Source organism: Numida meleagris, chromosome 2 (assembly GCF_002078875.1).
Source record: "Numida meleagris isolate 19003 breed g44 Domestic line chromosome 2, NumMel1.0, whole genome shotgun sequence".
In the NCBI taxonomy this organism is placed as follows: domain Eukaryota; kingdom Metazoa; phylum Chordata; class Aves; order Galliformes; family Numididae; genus Numida; species Numida meleagris.
Window position 1 is genome coordinate 126,587,292 of NC_034410.1, and position 25,434 is coordinate 126,612,725.

Here is a 25,434-nt window from a genome sequence, read left to right on the forward strand (position 1 = left end):
TGTCATTTTCTTAGCGTTTCTAAAAGGATTAGGAGGATGCCAAGTTACACAGAATTTTTCATGAGACAGAGAAGTCATTAGATCTGCTCCTGCTCAAAGCTTTTCCTGGCTCTGCAGAAAGAGGCTATTTTCTTTTCAATCCTCCTTTCTCCTTACTTTCCTCCTCCTCTGTTATCTATTACAAGCCACTGTTCCTAGCTTGCAAGACAGGTTAACTGAAGGAGGTGTGTTCAGATGGAAAGAAAAAAACTCTGTTCTCCATGACTGCATTTTTGAGACATCCTCACATTTGCATGCTTTGGAGAGGAGTCAGATGTATTGGGCGGCAACTCTTCTTCCTTGTAAAATAGAGCTCTGGACTCAAGTTTTTTGGATGTTTTCATTCTGCAGGGTAGGGTCATCTCTGAATAGCTGCGCTCTGGCAAATGGAATGGTCCTCACCATACAGGGCCAATGAACTGGGGAGTATTCAGGGCTGTTTCTATTAAATAATATATCTGTAATATTCAAACATGTACTATAATTTCCAAAGAGTAGTAAGATAACAGTTGTATACTGATTAAAGTCTGAAATTTGAAGTAGTTCCCTGGCTGGAATGGACTAAGAGATGAAATACCTGTACATTTTGAAATTTATTAGAGATAACTGATTTGTATTTGAGCTCCCTTCTTTTGCAACTTCCCTAGGAACAGGAAGGGTAATTTGACAATAACTAAGGGGAAAAAAAAGAGGTGAATGCAATTTCAAATGATCGTATTGTATAGAAATCTCTATTTAAAAAAAAAAATTCCTTATTTGTGCTTCTGGTAATTCAATACTACAAAAATACCTGTAAGTGTCTATGTTGTTAGTTGCTGAATTGAGTGAATTTCCCCAAACCATGATTGGAGCAGTTGGTTTTGGTGAGAGTTACTGCTTTTTACTTCTGGCTGCATGAAAGGAAGATCGAAGTCTTTGCTGTTCTCAAGTCTGCCCACTGTGGTTCTTACTTCCCTGATAACAGCAGTTTAAGCATGTTTCCTCATCATATGGCAGCAGCTTTCATGTCCAGCTCTTGGTTTATGCCATTGTGTCCTGCAAGCAACTGTTGTGGCAGCTTTTCTCACTGAGCACCCAATGTGTTTCTGAGCCCTCCTGGCTCCCTGTTTTACCTGCTAATGGCAACCAAATGGCTCTATGTGGCAGATTTAGAGGATTGATTTAATGGCTGTTGCTGCTGCTGCTTCTGGGAGTGCGTGGAGGGGGAAATGGGAGCAAAAGGAGAGAGGGAGGGGGAGAGCTGGTGGGTCTGGACAGTGCACTACTTTATGGGAAAGCAGTTTCCAAAGTTCTGCTCCACCACTGTGGCTTCTGAGATTTGATTACATTGTAGTATTTAAGGCAATGATGCATGCTTTACAAAAGCTGCAAAAAAAAAGTAACACTTTGTTCTTTCTCTTAGCAGTTACATAACTTTGCTGTTCTGAGGCTTATTGCTAGTAGCGCTTCTTACTTTTACCTGGTTTCTTTTGGAAGTTCTGGTGGTCTTGATCATTTGCATCTCCAGCTAAAGCATCTCCAAGTTCCAGCAGATTTCCACGTCCACATTTTCTATAATTTACCAACAAATAGTTCTCCTGAGAAGAGGCCAGGCATAGCTCAAACAGTTGATGTAAAAGTGCTCTGCTTCTAGTAGGATCCCCTCTACCACAATCACAAAACCAGTTGTTCCATGTAGGAAGTTCTTGCTTATTTCCAGATTTCACATTCGTGTTGATTTTTTATCTCAGTTATGAGTACCAAATTTCTCATAGTCCTTTTAATTGGATCTCTTCAGACATAATGCAGCTAAATGATGCCATGTCCATTCCAACCTCCCTCCTTTTTAAAATCCTTTCAGTTTCTATAAATGTCAATAAAATTCCTTGATTCAAGTGAAGAAAAGTAGCAGACCTTCTTGCAGAAGTAAAGGAAGAATAGATACATAAAATGTTAAAAAAAAAAGTTTGAAATAGTCATTGAGCACATTCTATGAGGAGAGTTTCTTATCCCTTTTATGGTTTTCCCTCACACATCCTGGAGAATTCAGAAGATGCAATTTCTCAAAGTTGGAGCTTTATGTTGAGTCCATAAATAAGATTGAAAAACCAGCCCCTTGTAGGGTTATCCTTTGTTGATACCAACAAAGTTTTAGGTTGAATCTTGTGCATTTTGGGGCCCATAGTTAGCCAATGATTCAAGTTGTAGTGGAGGTAGACTGCTTTCTTCCCTTCTCTGTTAAACTTTTAATCCAGTGGGTAGAAGTATTTACCTGATGCTTAGTGTGACTGTATTCAAGCCTAGCTGAATTAAAAATTTCCTGTCCTCGCTTTCTGGGTCGTTGTTCTTTCTTGCAGCCTTCAGTGCTTTCTCTTGGTGTCTCACAGCACATAAAGTAACCATCCCACTGAGGTCACTGCGTCTCAATTCCTTGTTGCTTCACAAATCAGTAATATTATTCTTATGTAGTGATCATCATTTTTAATGTCCACCTGTAAAAGAACAACATAAATGGTATAAAAATGACCAAAGTTTTGAGTTCCTAATATGCATGTCCAGATTATTGCATGCTTTGCTTCAAAATGATTTTTTTGCAAGATTTCTTCCTTCTTAAATATTTATTTGAAGTTAGTAATCATTTTTTTTGTTCTTGTAATAGTGCATTTATTTCTGCTTTGTTGTACAGGGCTGAATTTCATTGTTCTGTTCATACTCACACTGTAATGAGAATTGAGAATGCAAATTCTCTGATCACTTTTTCAGATAAATTGAAGTTTGAAATTGGCCTGCTTTGCTTTATTTTCACAATCGTTTCAGGGAAATCTGTGCCTCTCTGAAGTTCATATATGAATTAACACTGGCAAGGATTTTTTCATCACTGTCAATTTCAATTCCAAAAATGATGCTAAAAAAAATCCCCAAAAAGTAGACAACAGCCAGGTTAGAAATGATTATATTGTTTCCTTCTAGTGCTGTGTATGAAACTTGCAGAAAGGCGTTTATTCAATAAATGAAAAGTTGTTAAATTTCCAATGGTTTTCTTCCTTGTAATGAATTGTACTATTAGCAGTACTTCTACAAATAAGAGACAAAAGACAACTGCAGCTGTCTCATCTGTGTAAGAGATGGCCTAAGTGGTCTGACTTCCTTTAGTGATGCCTGTAGTGCCCAAGAAGTTTAGAAGGCATGAATCCTGGAGATGTTTTTGAAATTGAGTCTTTCAAAGTAGGCTTAATTATTTGGTGGTAATAAGACATTCTCTGGCACAAGTAACTGTAAGTGGTTGTCTTAAGACTAAAACTAGTGGTAGTGTATGTGGTCTTGTCATATTACTGTTTTATTGTAACGGTGACAGTAGTTTTGAATTTAAAAAAGAAGTAGTTCAAAACTGTATTTGTTAAATTCCTTTCCCTTTCTTCTTCTACCTGAGTGCTGCCTTCAAAGATTTGGTGTTGCTTGCTTTACTCAGTAAGAGTTGCTTCACTGATGTTAAGTAAAAGGATCAAAATGGTCATTTTCTTGATATGAAGGATCAGAATAAGTAGAAATATGGATTTGATGCATGTGTGTAGCTGAAGTCCTTGTTCATGCCAAATATAAAGCTAACATACATTTTCTGTTTGCCTAGGAGGGAAGGTGTACAAATGCTGACTGAAATTATTAAGGTGTTTAAATTACATTCAGGTTCTTCTGAAGCACAGTTGCTGGGTTCTAGTAGCAGGTTACCGGTTTTGTTATTTTGGAAAAAATGAACTAATAGTTTTTTACCGTACAGGATATGAGTAATAAGAAAAATTAAATTTTTGGAAACATTTTGCAGGTTCCAGCTCTGCAGTTGGGGACTCTATATAAACCTTTGGAGCCAGCTGTTCACCGCTATATTCTTTCAATCATTTGGAGGTGTTGATTTTAAAAGAATGAGTTGCTGTTCCTAAAGTCTACAAACTGAAGATATTTCATAGCAGGCCTGTGAACTTAACATGGATTGGTTATATTGGTGTCTATGCATGGCATATAATAAGGACCAATTCATGTTTTCATTCAAAAGCAGCGAGGAAAACTATTTTCTTTAATGATATTCCAGATTCATCCAAATATTTCAGCAAGTCTGTATTAGAGTTTGTCAGCAAACAGGGTACAACCAAAGTGTATTTAAAAATCATTTAATTAGGACAGATTCATTTTCACTCCATGCCACTACATAGCAAGACTTGCTTGTTCATATTTCCTTAAATTTATTCTGGAATTTGTCCAAGTTTAGCTTTAATGAGTAGTCTATCCTGCTAGTTACATTAGGATTTATTTTCCCCTGGAGAAGAGTGTTAGAATTGGTAGTTTTTTAAGCTGTTCAGTTAAATGAACATATGTTCAGAACTGCATCTTAACTCTTGGGCATAAAGATTTGAGAAATAGTTATTTCTATTGTTGTTACAACTTTACAGTGCACTTTAAGTGGTGGCTTTAGACACCAACTATGTGTCATAACTGTTTTAATATGGTAAAGAGTTTTGATATGAGGTCGCATGCAGTTGCTTAATACAAATTTAATGATAGAGTATTGAAACACAGATTTGGTTTATTGAAAAAAAATATTTATAGTTGTATTTTCACTCATTGCTTGAATGTATCTCTTGAGTCATAAACTACGGTTAAATATAGCTCAGTACCTTATTAATGATGGATTTTCTGTATTAACAGGTGCAGTTTGGTAGCAGACTTGTATTTTAAGTTCTTTTAAATGCATTATTTGTTTCAAAACTATCATAATAAATCCCAAATTATAAATGCACTTTCATCACTAGCCAGGTCTAGTTAAAATTTTCTTGAAGTAACATTTGCTGTACACATGGTACAATACATTTCCCCTTCCCACACCTTTATGGCCTTTATTTTTTCTATTAAAAAGGATTTATTTTCTTCAACTTCCTATTTTTCCCAAGTTACCTGAAAAGAAATAGTGCACATAATTCCTCTGGGATTGTTGAAGTACAAAAAGCTTAGAATTTGCATATTGTTTAAAAAAAAAAATTCACATGCTGCTATTATCCTTAAGGGATCTTTTTATGTGCAACTTCTATATTGCATATAGCTCAGTACAGAAGCTATTAAATGAATAGCCAAACTTTTAATTTAAATCTTTTCCACTGTTGCATTGTGTGCTGCTATTCTCATAGCTCTCTGAAGCACGTGAGTTCAGTAATACTTGTCTAGTCATATTTGTCCTGAATTTCATTGAAAATGTTTTTCTGTCTTCATCATTCCCAGTTTTACATTAGGGAACCTGTCTTTTGAAATTTCCAGACCTATTTTAGAGATAATTTTAGCCCTGCATAATGATATTCAGAAATTAAAGGGAAAAATAGAAAATATAATCTAATGACAGTTAAACTGCACTTCTGCAATGAGATAAATAGTACCAGATTACAGTAAATGGCTTCATAAAAGGAGTGTTAGATTGTTTACATTGATGTCACCATACATTACATTTCTTCTCATGTTTGCAAAAGCTTTGCTAAAAGGCATGTCTCATTTTCATGAGAATAAATTTTACATAAAAGTAGAATTATGTAACAGCAAATGATTTTGCTTTTTAATATGGAATTTTAAAATTTTTATTTACTGTGTATATGATGTCTCCTTCTGCAGGGAAGGATTTTCCTAAGTGCCGAATCACCTTATGTACTCTTCTCTGAGTATGCACACCTTTTATGCTTGAATTACAATAATTAAAAAAAAAAAACAGCAAAAAATGAACCCACCTATACAAAAGCAAACATAGATTCTAACTTGAACCAGCATTAGAAAACACCACAGTGTTGCAAGATAACCCTCTGTGTTCTTCATGGCACCCAGAGCTTTTCTTCTGGTGATTAGAAAGCTGTAGTACATTGATACTGAGGATTATGTGTGAATCTGTGGGTGGTATTTTTTTGTCTAGTTGTGTGAAATGGAGGGTGATCTCGGTGTTACATTCATGTTATTAGTTTCCTTCAGCTGTCTGGATCAGATTATATTTGTTATTATTACTATTTTTAAACCAAGCAGCATTCTTCTGTATTTACCTGACTTTACTAGTATTATTTTCAGCTCTCGTTAAGGTAGTTCCAGTTTTCTAACTAGCTTATTTTTCTTTTCCTTTTTTCCTTCTTGAATGGTTTTCTTGCTTTGGATGCATTTTTTTTTTTCTCAGATGGCCATATGTGGTATTTGTACCTTTTAGGAGAAACACTTTCTGGGAATCTGCACAGTGTGTTTGAAGTTCACACTTAAGGATAGGATGACTTTCAGGAGTTCTGTATGGATATTTCTTACTCCTTTGATGTACTGTGCTGCACATAGTAGAGTAGTAATCACAGACAGCATGTAATCTGTGGGTTCTCTAGGAAAATCCTTAGGGCTGTCAAATTAAAAGGCAGATCCAAATCATGGGAGTTCTAAATTTCAAAGACTTATCATTTCAAACAGTTGAACCAAACTTTTTTCTTTCTAAATGAAATTCTTAATACCAGACACATGTCTGATGACTTCTCCCATATGATCACAAAAGACTTTCCTTTCATCCATGTTTTTTTCTGGAAATGGCGTTTGGAGCTGACAGCACAGTCATCTTCAGCTTCAAGTGAGTTGTTACTCAGAGGCAGTTCTGCTGCTGTGCTTTTTTCCTTCTTCTTTTTCCTCAGTAGGTTGTAGATTCCACAGTTTGTAAGGCTAAAAAACTTTAGTGAATAATGATTACTTTTTTGTGGCTTTTAATGTTCAGAATGTTTGTTTACAAACAATATTTCATATGTCACGAAGGCCTCATTTACAGCTTATGAGACAAAAGTGTTAGGAATCAGAATGTTTTGCTATTCTACTTCTTCATCTAGATGACGACCATGATGAATCTGAGAAGTGATGTGTTTTTTCCTTCACAGCTTTCTTGGTGAAGTGTCACTCTTCTGGCAGGTAGAATGTGCAAGGAAATCCCTTTATTGCCAGAATTTTGTGGCCCTTCAGTCTGCTAGAGATTCTAGAGTTTGAGTATCAGGAACGATATTTTCACTAGCCTGCTTCTGAGTTCATGGAACATCCTGCTGTCTCTAGTGACTGTCTACAATCTTTTGCCACTGAAGGAAAAAACAACCAACCAAAAACATTGCCATATATTCTGCTATAAACAGCCATCTTGTTAGGTTGAGAGCTGGAGAGATTCTGGGTCTCATGATTTATCTGCTTATAAGCAGGTCTTGTCTGCCAAAAAAAAAACCTCAACTTTACACATTTCCCAGTTTTTGAAGTGTTTTACTCAGAATTCCGTGGGTTGCATCTTCTGTCTAATTAGCATGTGCTTAAAATGTGTAACTGTGACGCACTGACAATGTCTTGGAGGGCTGAAAGTTTAGGTTGCAAATGCAGATTCATAAGAAATATTAAGACTAATTTGAAAAAAATGTCATAATCACATCATCATTGTTCTCCTAGGACATTTTTCCAGCTTTCAACGTTTAGTGTCTAAATGACTTCACTGATGGTGGAGATGAGCACAGAACCACAGAATGGCTGAGGCTGGCAGGGCCCTCTGTGCCCCTCTGGCCCACCCCTGCTCCAGCAGGGACACCCAGAGCAGGGGGCCCAGGCCCACGGCCAGGCAGCCCCTGAACATCCCCAAGGAGGAGACCCCACAACCTCTGGGCAACCTGAGCCAGTGCTCCGACACCACACAGCACAGCAGTGCTGCCTGGTGCTCAGAGGGAGCCCCTGTGCTCCAGTTTGTGCCCATTGCCTCCTGTCCTGGCACTGGGCACCACTGAAAGGAGCCTGGCTGTCCTCTAGGCACCGTCTGCTCAGGTATTAATGGATACTGATGAGGTCCCCCTGAGCCTCCTCCAAGCAGCGCAGGCCCAGCTCTCTCGGCCTTTCCTCTTATGAGATGTTCCAGTACCTTAAATTAAATCTAATATACTTGAAGAGCTCTAGAAAGTACACCCAGAATATTTAAAAGGAGACTCCAATAATACAGATAGGTACAGATAAGCTTATCTGTGTGTCAGTGTATTATATTCTGGGTACACTAGAGAAAATAATGCTCATGTGGAAAGAGTAGATCTCAGTGGTGGAGCAGGAGGTTATTAGAACAAAGATAATAGTGTTGTAAATGTGCTTCAGAAAAAGGCCCCAGAGTGGAAGTGAAGAACCGCTGTAATTTCTGAATGTAGGAAATCTATTGCATAATTTCAGGTAATAGTATATGTATTAGGAAGAGGTAATTTACTTTCTGTAGTTGTTGAAGAGCCTTCCTGTTGGTACTGGGCTATGCTGTCACAGAAGAATTTATTTCCAAACAGAATATCCTTTACCTTGACCTGCTCTCCAAATGCTCTGAAGCCTCCCACTAGATTATGAATTAAAAATGATTGAAAAATATTATTACCTACTTAGAAACTTTTAGTGAGCCAGGTATGTCAGCCAAGGATGGAATATGAGGGTAAATACAGAACATATGGTTTTTTGTATTGTACTTGTATGACTATTGTCTACGTAGGTTTCTATATCAAGATAAATATTTCATTTTGTTTACTGATTCACAGTAAGCTTTAAAATAAACTTTTTTCCAATAAATATTTGAACAGATTTTTCTTTTTTAGTAATTGCACGATTTTGAGTACCTCTTATTTTGCTGACTTCTTTTAATATGATAAAACCAAGAGATAATTACATAGAAACAGATATTTTTATCTCATGTTATGCAGGAAGATGTAAAGTTGAAAGCATTTAAGAGAACTCATTTTGTGTGAATTTCAGGATAAGTAGAACAAGCTCTTAGGAGACGGAATTTTAATGGGCACATAACTGTCTTTATGTGGTTAATCGCTTGTTGTTTCCTGTTCTATAATTCAGTTTTTGGATTGTTATTCTTCTGCATCAAACTAATGATTTTTTTCTCTCAATATTTTAAACAGGACCAAGCGAGCTCATGTCCCACTAACAGAATGCATATTTGAACTTCCAAATTTGACAGTTCAAGCAACTAGAGCTCAAACCCTTTTGCTCCAAACTATTTATCAGAGCTGGTGTCATCCTGTTGGAAATGTCAGTTCTGTGGTGATAAATGAAGCTTTACTGAATGAAGTTTTCCAGTCTTCAGGTAAATATGTGATGCTTTAGTTTGTGTGGTAGATTAATACCTTGATTATGGTATAGAGAACTGTTAGCGAACATGCATGCAACTATATCCTTTAAATCCAGGCTTTTACGTAAAGTAGTTAACAGACAGAATGTTTTTTGTGTGTATATGAGTATTTATAGCTTATGCTTAGAATCCAGGATGTAGCTAAGCCACTGAGCTTCACTCCTTGGAACCAAATTGTGGATGCATTTAATTTTCCCATACAGGATAATTTTTCCATAATTCCCTCATCTAAAACATCCACCCTTTCTACCTTATGAGGTATAATATAGTAACTTAAGATCATTTTGAGGTGAAGCTGTTGCATAAAATAAAAATACTGGATTACTAAGGGCTTTATTAATAAGTGGTGCGTAGAAGTTGGGTCTGCATATGTTTTTCATCTAGTTCCATAAATGTCTCTGTTGTGGAACAGCTGAAGATATATAAGTCTCAGAGATGGTGGTGTAAATAATGAAATTTGCTACCTGCCATTCTTTTGGAAAACATCCAGGGATTTCAGGAAGAAATTAAGGAGATACTTCGCAAGGATATTGATAAAATACTGAGACTGTCATCTTCATACATTATGTCTATGCTTAACTGTTTTAATGAATCTGGGTGTGGATTAGCTAGCTCGTAAACAAAGTGGGACTTCTTTGGATGACTCCATCCAGCATTTCGCAATTGTGATCACTGTAGCATTGGTATTTTCTCAGTGTATTGAATACTGGCATATACTTCTCACTTGTTTCCTTGAATGAATTTATTATGCCTAAAGTTAGGAAAACAAAATACTTGCTTTTCCTGTTTCACTTGTTCTGTGCACAAAGCTATTTTATTAATGTTGGTGTATTTATTTAAATACTGTTTTTAAGACTTGATCCAGGATTCTCTGCTGGTACTTGAAGTAAAGGATTTAAAAATGGAGCCAGGAGGATGCTAATAAAGAGATTGAGTTTTGTCTTTGAAAACTGGGAAAGGCTCTTGTATTCAGATGTTGCTACTGATACGATATTGTGCAAATCTGGGTGGGAAAAAAGGTGTAAACCAGTGAGAGTGGTAAAAGGATGCAAAGTCTTTCATTCTAGAGAAACCCTACTGACTTCGGCAGCCTGGCATTCCAGGACAGTGCCATTTTTATCTTCAGCACGTAGACATTAAGTCATTTGTTGAATTCCTTGTTTGTTCAGGATATAATATAATGAAGACTTAGAATTGTGAAGAAATTCTTAGATGAAAATTGTAAATTTTTTTTAGCTTTTTAACAGAGGACTTTCGACAGTTTTTCTTGCTGTCTGTAGGGATAGTTTCTAAAATGTCGTTTTGACTTTTAGAATTATTTCTGATATCATCAAGGTTTTAACTGAGACTCTTAACTCTTGCATTTGATGTTGAACTGTGCTCCAGCTTTCTTGATTTCTTATCTTTAAAGAAAAGGATCTCCAAAACAGAAAACAGTGCGAAAATTTTCAATTAGAGTATATGAATTGCCTAATCTTTCTGAATCTAGCCCTCAAGAATTTTGTAATATTCTGACTTCAAAATATGATAGGTATCTGAGATTATTCCTGATAAATCAGCTTTTTCTGTGCACACTTTTCCTGCTACACAGGTGTCCAGCAGTTTGCCTCGTCACATCTATCAAAGACTTGTTTGAATGTCTTTCTTGATCTGTACAGATTTTGTCCAAAAGACTGTAATGTTCATGTGTATGTTCTGTTTTAATTTGTGGAGTTGAATAGCACGTGGCATCCTTTAATTCATTATGTGGTTTCCAAAAAATGCAGGAACTTGGATATCCTGTCATCTAGCCCAATCACTTATTGAGGCCAGTATCTGGATCAGAGTGGCTGCTAGTCAGATGTCTGAAGAGAACAAACATACGACAAATCTGGAATTTGCTTACAGAAGTCATACCTATTTTCCTTCCTTTTTTCTTCATGTCAACGAATAAGATCTATTGTTGGAACCTCTCATTATTCAGCACTAATATTAAGAGATTTTGGCCAGTTTACTAGGAGGACCACAACATAAAGGTCATCTAGAAGATAATATATACACATATTTAAAATATATATTATTACATATATGACTGTGCATAAACATAATGAAAATAATTTAGATCCTTCGTAACCTTCATCATTCCCAACTTTGGAGAATGTGTTAAGGGAGTGATTCAGATATGGTGAACTGTGACTAGAGGCAGAATGGTAGATTAGACTACACAGTTATGGTGGCTTTTTTCCTCAGTAAAATCTGCGTTGATCTGATGTAACGTAACTGTAGTATTTTCATTTCTGGAACTCTTGGAATAACTGTGAATAAGAACTTTTATTAAGAAATGTTTAGTTTTTTCTACTTTCTGAAAAGTCTCATTGATTCTTTTCATTCCTTGTTTTCTTATAGTCTCCAAAGAATGAGATTGTGAGGTTTACTTTCAAGTACCATTACTTCTGAAGGTAGTAAGTTTGAAATCTACACTCGAGACAGATATGAGAATGCATCATAGGATCAGTTAGGTGGCCTTAGGGTTTGCAGTTTTGAAGTAACTTGTTCTATCATTTAATATAGTTTCTGTCCTTCAGTTTGAAGGGCTGTAATACAACCACTCTATTCTGCAAATTCATTTGTTAGAAATCTCGAGCACAAATTTTAAGTACTTAAAGTGAACTAACAGTATACTATACTTGTTTTGATCTCCTCTTATTGCGGCTTAGTGCTTGTCCTAATAAATTATATACTTCTGTAGTTCTAATTCATGTTAAGTAGACAAAGAGAGCTTTGAATTCAAAACTATGAAATGATTTCTGTCTACCATTTCGCTCTAATCCTTGACTTGTTTCATTCTGTAAGTCTACCACATTTTGTGGGAATGCATTTGGATAAAATTTAAGAACATGGTTTGTAAGTTGTGCTTGTAGTTGGAGGCAGATTGCATGTGCTTTAATGGTAGCATCTGCACGTGTGTGTCTATAATTACATGGGGAAGTTGAAAGTTCGTTTTTTTTGTTGGGTTTTTTAGTAACTAGGAAAGTAGTGTAACAAAAAAGAACGTATTCGGGTATTTTTAAAATATTAAACAATGCACAGCTATTAATCACTGATGCTGATATACTAACATTCACCTTAGCTTCTCCAACACAAAACAGCAGTTGATGAATTTTTAACTTATTTCCTATTTGTACTGTAGTTAAAGCCTTTGACTAAGCACTCAGTCTTTCTGCAGTATCCAGTTACTCATCACAGTTCCTTGTTCTTGTTTTTATATACATAACGTCTGTAACCTTATAGTGATTTACTATTTTTCTCAGCATTCTAATCTGAAATTGATGTTAAATAAGCTGCCTGATTTTTATTTCTCTACGTCCTCCTTTCAGAGGTAAGATTTAGGCTTTTCCTTGTTTTCAGTAATCAGAAATCCATCTCAAGGATTACTGATATCTTCTTTTGTGGTGAGGCTGCACCTGCAGTGCAGCACCTGGTTTGGTGACTTCCAGTTTTAGGGGGGGCTATGAAGAAATTGGAGAGCTGTTGAGACCTAGGTCTGGGTCTTCACATGTATTTCCATTGAAGGTGGTTGTAGGAACTAAGTTTGGATAGCCTGCTGGAGAGGAGGCAAAGGCAGAATTTCACAGCAGCATACAAATGTTTGAAGGACATTTCCAAAGATGATGTAGACAAATTATTATTGATAATGCCAGGTGATGAAGAGTGCACATGCACGTGTGTATGGCTACCCATACAGATCACAGGCACTCGGAAGCACTCATGCAGACAGCACCCATAGCCTCATCCACTTTCTGTGTGGAAAAGAAGGTGACCTATTAATGAGAATGTATTTATATACGTATATACAAGATGGGTCTCTCCGTCAATAACTCAGAGAAACTGCATGTCCAGTATCTGTTCTGGGATCATAGTCTTCTCAGTTGCAGGCACCCGGGCATAGGCACCCCAGAGGCTGCTCTAATGCTGCTTCTTTTTCAGGAGCCCTTGACTTATTCCCACCTGCTGTTTTTTTTTTGCCCCGGGTTCCTCTGGGCTTGTGCAGATGGACTTCTAATGGACTGATGGCCCCTGTGGTGGGCCTGGGAGTAGCTGGGCAGTGGGTTATTTGGGATCTCCTTTCTGCTGCTGTCTGAACATCTTTGTGAGTGTAAGGATGAGCTTCTATCACATTCACTTTCTTCTGTTTCCCAGGGGATCTCTTTCTTGAACTTCACTGCTTTCATTCGGGTGCTACAAGAATCATAAGCTCTGTTTCGTGATTACTGTTGCCCAAATTATATTCTACCTTTACGTTTTCCATCTTCAAAGTAGTAGGAGAAACAGCTATGTCTATCTTGATGTTCTTATTCCCCTGTTAAAAGTAAATAAAAAAGAAACAACCAGACATGACATTCTTCTCAAAAAGAAGGGACTAATTTAGTTTGTCTTCCTATTTTTAATGATTCAGGGACTACTGGCAAGTCTGCTTATGATCTGGATAATGGAATTTTGCTCCTTGATGTGCGATACAACACTTCACTTTTTTATCCTTTATGAACAGACTGTGCCTTCTAATAGAAATGTTTTAGGTGTGTTTTGTCCTTCCAATCTGATCTACCAGTTTTGAAGATATAAGACTTTGCATTTTTTCCTTTATAGGTTATTTCTTTCACATAGCAAGTGTCAAATGTGTTTTTATTTACATAGGCAGTCACAAAAAAAGCTATGTCTGTATTTGCTATTTGTGTTGATTGAAGAGTTAAAGCAGAAAACAAGTAAAAAGTCAAAGAATTCAAAAATTAATAGACAAGTATAAATGCGTGAGTTGGAGGCAAATATATCAAAGAGCATGTGTCTATTGGCCTTTTTATACGCTAGAGTCTCAGACATGCTGTGGAGGCATGCTCTGGGAATCTGTCTGATGGAATAACTGCTGGAAGATAATCTGGATGCAACTTCAAAAGGTATGTCTGCACTGTATTCCCAGAAACATAGAAAACAGAAGTTAAAGCTAGTATATGGGGTTTGGTGCTATGGTTACTTCAGAAATATTTTTTGGCTCTGCAACTTCCTCCAAACTAGCTTAGACTGAAGGTGATATAGTGATTCGGAACAAACTCTCAAACTCTTCAGTATAGAAATTCTTCATGTGAGTAGATTCGGGGAGAACAATAAGAGAAAATTGTCTGAAGATGAACACTTGTATCTCCTCCACCTTTCTACCTGCCTCTGTTTTCAGAAACCTTTGTCTATCAGGGGAAAAACACTTTCAGGTATTTTTGAGTTGTGTGTTGTTAAATTTTGTCTTCATCAGATAGTCTTCTGAATCCAGAGTTCATCAGTTTTTTGATTAACTTGTCCAAAGGAGAGGAGGCTGAAAAAAAATAAGTTTTGAAGTCTCAAAAGCAAGTTCTGTGTGTTTTGGTTTATTACATTAATAAGATTTGTTATCTTAAATCTACCACTAAAAAGACACAGACCATAGACGGTCTGACTGAGCTCGGAATGTGTGGAGAATAGATTAATACAAGTAGTTAAAGGTGTGTGTTTTTTATGTTAGTAGTTATTGTAATACTACCCTGTGCTGAAGTGTTGTGGTATACTTACCTTGAAACAATTTAATTCTGCAATAAGCATATTTATAACTACAACTGACTTGGAATGTATGGATATCACTATTTAATGGATTTTTGAAAGCAATGAATTTTTGTCTTCAACTCGGACATAACTCGTTGAGGATTAGTTTCTTTTGTTTACACAAGCTATTTTTATAATTCTTTATGTATATAAGCACAATAGAATGTTGATGTGGTAGTTGAATAGCATGTTAGTTCTTATACTTGCATGTGCTTGAGAAACATCCCTTTTCATTTTGTCCACCTGTAGATGTAAAAAGAAACATGAATCTGAAATACATTATGCTTTCTGTATTTTTACAAGTGGATATACTGATGATGCTAATTAATTTTTTACTATAATTTTTTCAAGAATGATTATACAAAATACTACGACTTTGGAAAAATATTGTCACAGTCTTTTAGAAGTTGAGCATAATTAATCCTATGGAGTAATTTCATTGTGTATTTTCTCATTTGTTAGTAGGTATACCTGAGGCACTCAGTTTCTAACCATTTCAGCTTTCCAAGAAAACATATACACAGTCACACATGGCTTTAGTTTACTCTGGAAAACTGGAACTTGCTACCACTTTTTCCTTGTCCTGTTCAGGTAGTTCATTATTTTGTTGACAGTTCGGTTCCATTAATCTGGTATTTTTGGGAAAATTGCTTGCAGACCTTACATTTCTCTATTGAAGGTGATCAAATAGGCATTTGAATCCCTCATGTAAATGATGTCTTAAAGTTAAAATAAAATCTACTTTCCAGAAAGTAACTGTAAAACTATTTTATGCAAGATTTCATGTGGGATACCTTAATGGTTGAATAATAAATTTTACCTCATAAAAATGAAATTCAATAATACAGTAGCTTTCTCAGCGCAGTAGCATCTGGTTGAATCTCATGAGAGCCAATATTTTCCAACTCATTAGGATCATGTCGTTCTGTATGTCGTCAACATTGACTTAGCCAAGCTACCTTTACTTACATAACCGCCAAACTATTAAATAGGTCTCTTGTGGAGTGAAGTCAAATATTCCTCTTATTTTGCTTTTGCCTTGGAAGAAGAGAAGAAAATGTACGTACTGTAACATTTAAACATCTGGTCTAAACCACATCAGGGTAACACTGAGGAAAGTAACAGGATTCAGTATTCTTCCCAGGTGTACATATAAAAAAGGGTTGTGGAGCTGCTGCATAGTTCTGTTAACCACTTAGGAAAAAGACTCAAATAAGTGACTTGCTTTTCTAATACCCCCGATCTTAAAACTGCATTTTTCCTCTTACCCCTGCTCCCTTGCCACCAAACCCCAAAACACAAAACCCAACAAAAGCCTAGAATAAAACCTAATGTCGGCTGTTAAGCTCTAATTGTTTCCTTGCAACATACTGGCATTTAATCTTTGTTTGTACCACATAATGTGGTCAGTTTGGGCACTCATTTTGTGGGCTCTATGACTTACACTTTCATTTTAAACAAAGTTTAAGAGTATTGTCTTAAGTAATATCCTGAGAGTGGCATGACACAACTGTATGAAATATGCAAATATGCACAGTATAAACAGTTTACTGTCTTGCATGGGTGATCCTTCATGTATGGGTTATGCCTGCAGTATGTTACTAGTATTGTTTTTATATATTTTACATTGCTATGAAAGTCTGGAGACTATCAGCTCTAATTTCAGATCTATATACAGTGTGGATAACCAAACAAAGCACAATTCTTTATCTTAATACATGGAACTTGATAAAATTGTATATAATCTTTTCTTTCCTCTTACAGTAGGCATTTTCAGTAATATTCTTTAGTCTTGAACTGACTTACACTGAAAATGGGGTAGGTAGGACATGACATCACTTCATTGTGTGATCAGTGGTCTTTAGCATATCTTAAAAAACCTGCTTAAAAATGATTCTTTAGTGGCCTGAGATGAAGAACTAACATATGAAGCAAGCATCTAAATGTATAATTATAACTACCTTTTGAGTTTTTCTGTTATTTGTGTATACTTCTATACTATGAAAATAACAATTCACATCATTTTGATTTGATATTGCATATTGGTATGCATGCTTAAGGCATTCATGCAGGCTTAACTTTTATCAGTAATGTTGTGCTAAAGAATCTAACATGTAAAAATCCTCTTGAGACTTTTAAAATGTCTGTTGTGGTGAAAGTGAACATATGCAAAGTATCAATAGCACAGTCAAGGAGGAAAAAATCAATAGGTTGTGAAAGGAATACATAAAATCCATATGCATGTAAATGTATATAAGCTTTTTAAGTTGAATTATGTTTCAGAATTGCAGTAGAGTGCAGTTCAGCATTGTGTTCTTTTGGAATTAACAGCAAATTCTTGCTGGGTATGTTGGTGGGCTACCAAAAACAAGACACCTAAGCCTAGAGCTATAAATAGTGCCCTTCCACTGGAGTCTGTAGCTTATTTGCACAAATAGCAGTTGAAGCTGTAACGGAGAGCACCTGTTTTGTTTGCTCAGCTGTTAACTTTGTTATTTCATGTTTTATTAAGGAAGGTGTGTTTGGACAGCAGAGATGTAAGGCTGCTTTTCTGCCTTGTTCTAGCTGCTGTGTACTACATCAGGTGAAAAGCTCTAACCTCCCCTACAGGGAGTGTGAGGTGGTTTCTTTTGTAAGGGCAATTTAGTGTGCTCTGAGATCCTGTAATACAGCTTGCTAGAAGAACGAGAAGAACGTAATGGCTCATGAATCTGCTGCATAATAGGAACTGGAAAATTTCTGAGAAGAGCACGGAGCAAATGCATGCCAAAGCTTCAGAGTTAATAGGAGGAAGGATTCTTTTTTGGAGGGAATCCCAAAGAAGTTGGTGTCAAATTTAGGGTTAGCTTGGAAGACATTGGTGACTGCTGCTGAATGAAGGATAATGGTGCGGTGGTATTTTTGGTGCCCATCTTTTGAGAAGAAGGTGACCTGACTCATACCACAAATTGCAATGATTAGCATTGCTTTTCTGAAAAGCAAAAGCAAATTTCTTTCCCCCTGGAAAAAAAAAAACAACAACATATACCAGAAATTTGAGGTCACAAGGGACATCATAAAGTTGTTTTCTGAGTGTACTGATGAAGAAATCACAGTAATGCACTTCTAATAGCATGAATTCAGCGAATTTTCAGTTGATGATTCACATCTGGCTGGTTACATACGGGTGATGCAACACAAAAAATAATTTATCTCCTAATAGTCTAATCTTTTCTGTTTATGGCTACATGTGGTCTCCTTTCTTCTTAAACACTCAACAAAGGTGTTGTAGGCTGCTGAAACTGCCTCTTATGGGATTTTGTTCATAAGTTTTATTTCAGAGGCTTCAGTAGACACTTCTCTTGAGAAATAAAAGCCCTCATCTTAGTCTATAAGAAAAAAGATAATGAGAAACTGTATTTTAGTTACTTCCTCTATTAAGCATTTTATTGATCCTGAGTGAAATAATTTATTCAGTTTGTACTGTTGTGCAGAGCAGTAGTTTGCATAACAGATATTTTACCATTAAAGCACTACTTTTATTAAAATACTTTGTGATTCTTGCATAGCTTTTAAAGAAGTTTGAACATCTTGTAGCATAACTTCATTATTATTATTATAGAGACATTTTGCATTTTGGAAAGTAACGACTAATTAAAGTTTTGATCTTCTTGATGGAAGAAATATCATACAATCATAAATGGGGAACTTGAAGATATCCAGTTCCACCCTCTGCCCCCCCAGTGGACAGGATTGCTAGCCATCAGACCACACTGCCCAGGGCCTCATCCAGCCTGGCCTTAAACACCTCCAGGGATGGGACATCCACAGCTTTTCTGGACGACCTGTTCCAGCACCTCACCACCCTCTGAGTAAAAAATTTCTTCCTAACATCTAATCTGAATCTTTTAGTTTAAAGCCATTCCCTTTTGTCCTATCACTATCAGACCATGTAAGAAGTTGGTCCCCCTCCTGCTTGTAAGCTCCCTTCAAGTACTTGAAGGCTGCAATGAAGTCTCCCCGGAGCCTTCTCTTTGCCAAGCTAAACAGGCCCAAAAAGCTGAACAAACCCAAATGTCAGCAAAGATGGTTTTGAATGGACTAGATTGCTACAGAATGTGAAAGGAGAGGGAAAAAAAAAAAGCAGAAAGTACAGAACTAAAGAAATTCCTGTGAGAATTCAAGTAAAAAAAAAATGTTTCTATATGAATAATCTTTACTTCAGGGGAAACAAAATAAGTGATAATCAGAAGTGCATAGGTATAAGAGTAGGCACCTTTATAAACTGTTAATCTTACAAATATGGTAGAAGCACATTTACTTTTTCAAACATGTTACTGAAGTCTGATCTTCAGATTTGCATTTATGTAGTATTGTCTTGATCAAATAGAAGTTGCAATTGAAATTGTGACAGGTTCCAGATACTGTTACTTAAAACTTATTATAGTTGTGCCTGCAATGCTAATAATTTATAAAATATGAACATACTACAGAATTACTTTTGTGTGATGAGCTCTAGTTAATTGTCCTTGAAAATTACTTCCAGTATTATGTGACCTCTTTGTGAGGAATTTTTCTTTTCTTGTGACAAACAAAGATGACAAGGTAAGTGGTACTCTTGTCGCCATTATGAGATACAAGAGTATTACCTGTTGCAATATTAATTGCTGATCTGAAGCCTCAGACGATATATCATATCAGGCTTTTTTAAAAGCGGTATATGTTTAATGATTGTTTTACACCTAGAGATTATAGAAGCAAATTGCAGTTTTTGATTGTGTAGGTATTCAAGAAGATGATACTCTTTGTAGTAAGCTGTTTTCAGGAGAATTGTTAAACAGTTGAAGTGCAGACTGTATGAGGAGTGGTTATTGTGACCCTTGCAATAAAGAATGTATTTTTTCCTGCATGTCCACTTCATACTCATAGAATAAAATCAATTGCAAGGTACATGTAATAAGTTAATGGTGAAGAAAACAAAACATTAAATAATACAGGTATTTATAATAGTGTCTTCTGTTTTCAGGAGTTTTCTTCTGAGCTATTAGAAATATCTTGCTGTATACTGACAGGGATTTTCAGCAAATGTTGCCGTAATGTGATAAGCCATTTTTAAGGACTGTCAAGTAAAGGAAATAAGGTTGCAAGCAATGTAAACAAGAATGTTCTTTAGTTCTCTAATGGAGGACAGAAAGTACATTTTTACTGGAAGGAAGTAATCTCCAATTAGAGCAGTGCTTTGACCATGAATTATTTAGGTTATAGTATTATGTCTGCAAAGGTGGGCAATTCCTTTGAGTAAAAACTCTATTTCTATTGTGCAGAAAGCCCCTCAAAAACACACCCTAATTTTACAGTAATACAAATCCATAGTAGCATAAAAAGCAGATACAGTAAGGCAGAAAAAAATAGGGAAACATTAGGTTCTCAGGAAACTATTGTAAACAAAAGAATTATAAGATGAATATCTAATAGTTTTGCTTTTGTATTTGGAGGGAAATTAGGAATAAAGAAAGGAGAATGTTCTGTTACTGTGTTATTAAACAGTACACAGTGAATGCACCTTCTTAGTCTGTAAAGTAAAAATCTGAGTGAAGTATAATAGCAAAATTAAATATGGCACAGCAGATATAACTACTTTGATCCCACTTTGAAGTATTACAAAAGCATAGGAAAACATTCCTTGTTTTTACTATTGTTGTGCTTTTTTTTCTCACGAATAAAGATGCATATCACACTGTACATAATATGGTAATTAAAAACACAGATTCTGAGTATGTCAGAGTTCTGTGTATGACCACAGCTTCAGCTTCTGAGTTGCTGGAGATTTGGCTTATGCGAAGTAAGAGCTCCTACATCTGCTTACCATTCTCCAAAGCATACTTTGGAACCAAGGCAGACATTGACTCAGAGAAAGTAATCACAGCTATTTGCAGAAACACCTTTGTTTTAGTTGGAGGTCATCTAAATAAGCATGGTCCCCAGCCTGAGCTTAGTTTCTTTCTGTTGAGGTTACATCATAAGGCTGGTATGGATAAAGATCAAACAAATGTGTTTTATTTTTCACTTATTTTTTATGTTTTCACCATCATCTTCTGGTGATTTTTTTTGTTTTGGTTTGAGAGCAACGCATTAAACAAATCCAGGTATTACACCTTCTTACAGTTGTTTCTCCTGTCTTTTATGCCCGAACTTTGTTGCTGCACCTCATTCTTGATCTTTTCCTTTTACGTCTGATCCCATTCAACCCTTTTCTTCTTTATGGGACATCTTTCTTCTGCTCTTCTTCCTTTTCCCTTTTGCTTTGCCTCTTTTTCTGAACAATAACAGCAACTTTGTTTACAGTTCTATTTGATCTTTCTTGATGTGTGTTGTAGCAAATTTAATTTGCCATTTACTCTGGAAAACTTAAAAAGCACAGTCACATATCTCAGAACAATATAAAATGTATTGAAAAATTGAATCCATTATTAATAGATTTTAACTGACCTCAAGACAATGTTATTTAACAGTCAGTTTTTAAATAGTGGTCTTTTAAAAATCTCTATTTCTGTCTAAGAAGGAGAAAGGTGGGAAGAAAGAGTGCAGAACTATGTACAGCAATGGAACAGCTGGAACTAAGAATCCTTGTTGGCTATAGTTGATGGCTATTGGCTATATTAAAATTAATACATTTTTCTGCTGCACCTTATCTTTTCACACCTGTTCCCAGTTCTTCTCTTAGAAAATAGCTTATGTAGGTATCTTAGAATAGTTCAGTTGGAAGGATTATCTAGTTTAAGGTGATAAGGTCTTATCCCAAGCAAGAAGTAAGGTAGTTGTTTGTCTAGCAGTAGTGATGATACATGTGATGAGAGTCGTCCAGCTGGAAGTGTCACCCTGAAAAACCACAGATGTTATGGCCGTCAACTCTTATACTAGAGCAACTTTGACTTCTCTGCTGTATTGAAGATCTTTTTTTGTGGGGGAGGGGGCAAAGTCAAGGAATCCTTGAGGTTTCCACTAACATATGTCTTCCAGAATGCTTCAAGAAAATCCTTCCTGAAAAATACCTTGTACTGTCTCAACCTATTTGATATGAGCTCAGTGGATTTTACTCAAAAGCTGTTTGGTGTCTTTTGATTTCAGTTTGTGGCAGAAAATTGTGCTCTAAATAATGTTGACTGTAATGCCCCACTGCTTGATAGTTGGATTGACTCAGCTGTCTGAATTTATATTCTCTGATATTTTGACTATTGATAGAGTTAATTCTGTTTCTTTCCTTATATATGAGGGCTATTCCAAAAGTAATGCTTCCTGTTTTATGTTGACCCACAACACGAGAGGTGGATGGTGATGGTATGGCAGTTAGAGGTTGAACCTTCCTGCCAATATTCCGTTACATGTTGTTGCTGTGTGACAGCAGAGGGGTAGTCTGACAAGATGGCATCGGACATAGAAGGACATATGAAGCAAAGGGAGTGGAATTGAATTTCTCCATGTGGAAAGAATCCATAGAATCATTAAGGCTGGAAAGATTATGAAGATCATCTCGTCCAGCCATCAGTCCACACCTGTGTCTGCTCTAGACAGTGACACTTAGTGCACCATCTACCCTTTTCTTGAAAATCTCCAGGGATGATGAATCCACAGCCTCCCTGGGCAGCCTGTTCGTTCCAATACCTCACCACTTGTTCTGAAATTTTTCCTAATATCCAACTTGAACCTCCTCTGGTGCAACTTAAGGCCATTACACTCACTGACATTCACTGATGCTTGCTGAACATTTATGGAGACCAGCAGTGGATGTGAACACAGTGAGGCGATGAGTGGTGCGTTTCAGCGATGATGATGGCAGCAGTGGGTCACCTCCACTGGTGTAGATTTCAGTGAGCACAGCATACAGGCTCTTGTTCATTGCTGGTGAAAATGCATAGCTAATTGTGGTGATTGTGTTGTAAGTTAGTGTTGTGTAGCTGAGAATTTGCTCAATCAAGTAGTGTTATTATTTTCTCTGTATCTGCTGTAGTTTTTATGGAATTAAATAGGAGCCATTACTTTCAGAGTGGGTTACTCTGAATCAACATATCTCAGAAATCCAGAACTCAGATAAATGTTGTCTTACAAGATTGCACTCTTTTTTAAAAAAAAAAAAAATGTAGATTTCTTATCATTGTGAAAATAGTCATCCATCCATCTGCAGCAGTAATCAATGAAAAGAGGAGTTAAATTAGAATTCTTTGGTGGGAAAGCAGATTTCAAAAGGATGGCTGAAGTTAGGAATAAAATAAATATTTCTCAGACACCTATGTGATTTGCTCTCAGTGATGAGTCTTTTTTTGCCCAGTTGAATGGTGATGAGTGGCAGTCCTGCTTGCCAGGAGGGAACAAAATCTTCTCATTTCCCTCCAACCTGAGTATACCAAAGGAAAAGAATATCTTTGTTATGATGTTTCATATCAAAGAATCAGGAACAGAGATGATTTCTTTTTTTAGACCAGTTGTACTCTTTCATGCTGCCCAGGATTTTTTGTGAGTGCTTGACAGTGAGTATTTGCTGTTGTAAGTAGTTGCGTCCTATTGTATTTCCCCTGTAGTTAGTACATTGTTGGCAGTTAGTATTTGGCAAGTTTAGAACTGCGGGACATGCAATGTAAAACACTTGCTATGTATCTATTATACTTACTCTTTTTTCAAATTCTTTTAGTTCCGCTTAGCTTCTGAAGAATAACACTTCTGCAGGTATTCAACAGCTTTACAAGCACTGTGTAATTGTGTTGTAAAGTATAGTCCAGAGAGGGGAACTGTGCTATTCTAGATATAGTCTTAGGAAATTGCATCTAAAAATATGCTGTGTGCACCAGCAAACCCAAATCACTTCAGAGACGCTAGGAATCCATAGGTATTTGTCTTCTCTTTTTAGATTGACTAAGCTTTAAAATAAGCCTTTGAGGCACTGACATAGCAGCATTTGCAGTTCTGTTGAAAGCTCATATGATTGCATATGATTGCATCTTGCTATAGCTCTCGTAGCTCCTGGTTTCACTACTTAACTCTGTATTCCGTTCAGTGGACTTAGATTAGGTGACTGTGATCACTAAAGTGCTAAGCACTTGATCTTCTGTCTTTCAAGAGAGCTTTTTATAAAACTTTCTTTGATGTGTACTTCTTGTCCAGGCTACTTTCCCAGTGGGATCACTTTTATGCTGTTATCCGTTCATATGTTGCTGTATCCCATATGTCATCAATAAAACACAGCTTGCCAGCAGATTTGTGCTTATCACTGAGATAGTACCTCTACCTTATTCAGTGTTAGGAAAACTACTTCTTTAATTCATAAAACTTGCCTTATGTGAATTTGCATGTAGACTTCAGAAACTCCTAAATAGAGGAAGGAAAAATAAATAGCTGAAAAAGGAAATAGTGCTTTTTTTTTGTCTGTCTCATGTCCTCCCAGTTCCTTTGCCACTTTAATTCGTATGTGATTTGTCTGAGTTTATATTCAAGCTTTTAAGGGAATTTCTAATGATGTTAGTAAAGAACTGATAATGTGTTTGGAAACTGGGCATTTACAGTATTTATAGAAGCTTCTACCCTAAAGATCTGTGAGACTTGAAGCTTTAATATGCCATCCTGAATATTATTATCTCTTTGGAACTTGAGTCTGTATGTCATTTTTGAGAGTATAAGCTTTATGACATCACAAAAACATTGCAGAAGTCACTCTGAAAACTGTACAGAGAATGGCTAAAAAAAAAAAACTTGGGTGGCAGGGTATTGAAAGAACCCTAGTGATGAGAGGAGACCATGTTATGGTCTAGTAGCATGAAGTACAGAGAAGAAAAAACAAGGGGAGCTCTGATTCATGAATGTTTTCTGTATCAGTGAGCAGAACTGTATTTGTGGTAGGGCCTTGTAGAGCAATGAATCTTGAATTTGGTTATGGTAGGAGATAAAGAGCTAAGAAATGAATTTGGGGTGTCTGGTGACTGGTTTTCCCAAGTTGAAGTCCTCTTTGAAGCCACGATGAAAGAGTGATAGTGTCAGATGACTTCACAATGTGATTTGATATGTTGTATCAGAAAAGGTCAGATTTGCAATTTGTTCTTCCAGCTTCTTGAATTTTGGGAAATAGTCCTACAAGCGACCCTTCTCTAAGGCTTGCTTTCCTCCTTTTCTCTCCTGCAGTGTGACTTACAATTGCTGCCCAAAAGGATGATGACAAAAATCGAAGGCCATATTTTACTTATTGTATCTACTCAAGTACTGTGTAATTTTTTTTAACTAGCTCTGATTTTGCTTTATACCTTTGAAACTTTTCATTAATATGTTGTTAATCAGTCGTAGTGAGTCGAAGTCTTTCTAGCATTTCATAGTCTAAAGGGAAAAGATACCTTCCTCAGTTTCTGTAAAACCCCTTTCAATTTTCTTCTGTGCTTCAGAATCATATTCTATTTCACTGAAGTAGCACAGAGCTTTCTTTGCTTCAATTCATTAGAACACTTATAATTGCATTAAGAAATGCCAATCACAGTTCAGAGCCAACATGGATGCTTGAAGACCTGTTGTCACGGTGTTATCTCTGGATCTGTGTCCGTGACAGGGGGACAGCAGGCCCACAGGCCCACTGGCCCTGAAAAGAGAGAAAGGAAAAAAAAGAAAGTGCTGGTGGTTTAGGGGCC

General features: G+C 36.4%; 1 protein-coding gene across 7 annotated transcripts in view; it reads left to right on the forward strand.

Moving 5' to 3' along the window:
• VPS13B (vacuolar protein sorting 13 homolog B) overlaps nt 1-25,434 on the forward strand; it is a 421,101-nt gene that overhangs the window by 78,354 nt on the left and 317,313 nt on the right. For all 7 annotated transcript variants that reach the window (XM_021386667.1, XM_021386662.1, XM_021386666.1 and 4 more), the window contains one exon: nt 8,961-9,145. In XM_021386667.1, coding sequence (XP_021242342.1) covers nt 8,961-9,145 — 185 coding nt within the window. The remainder of the gene's footprint in view (nt 1-8,960; nt 9,146-25,434) is intronic.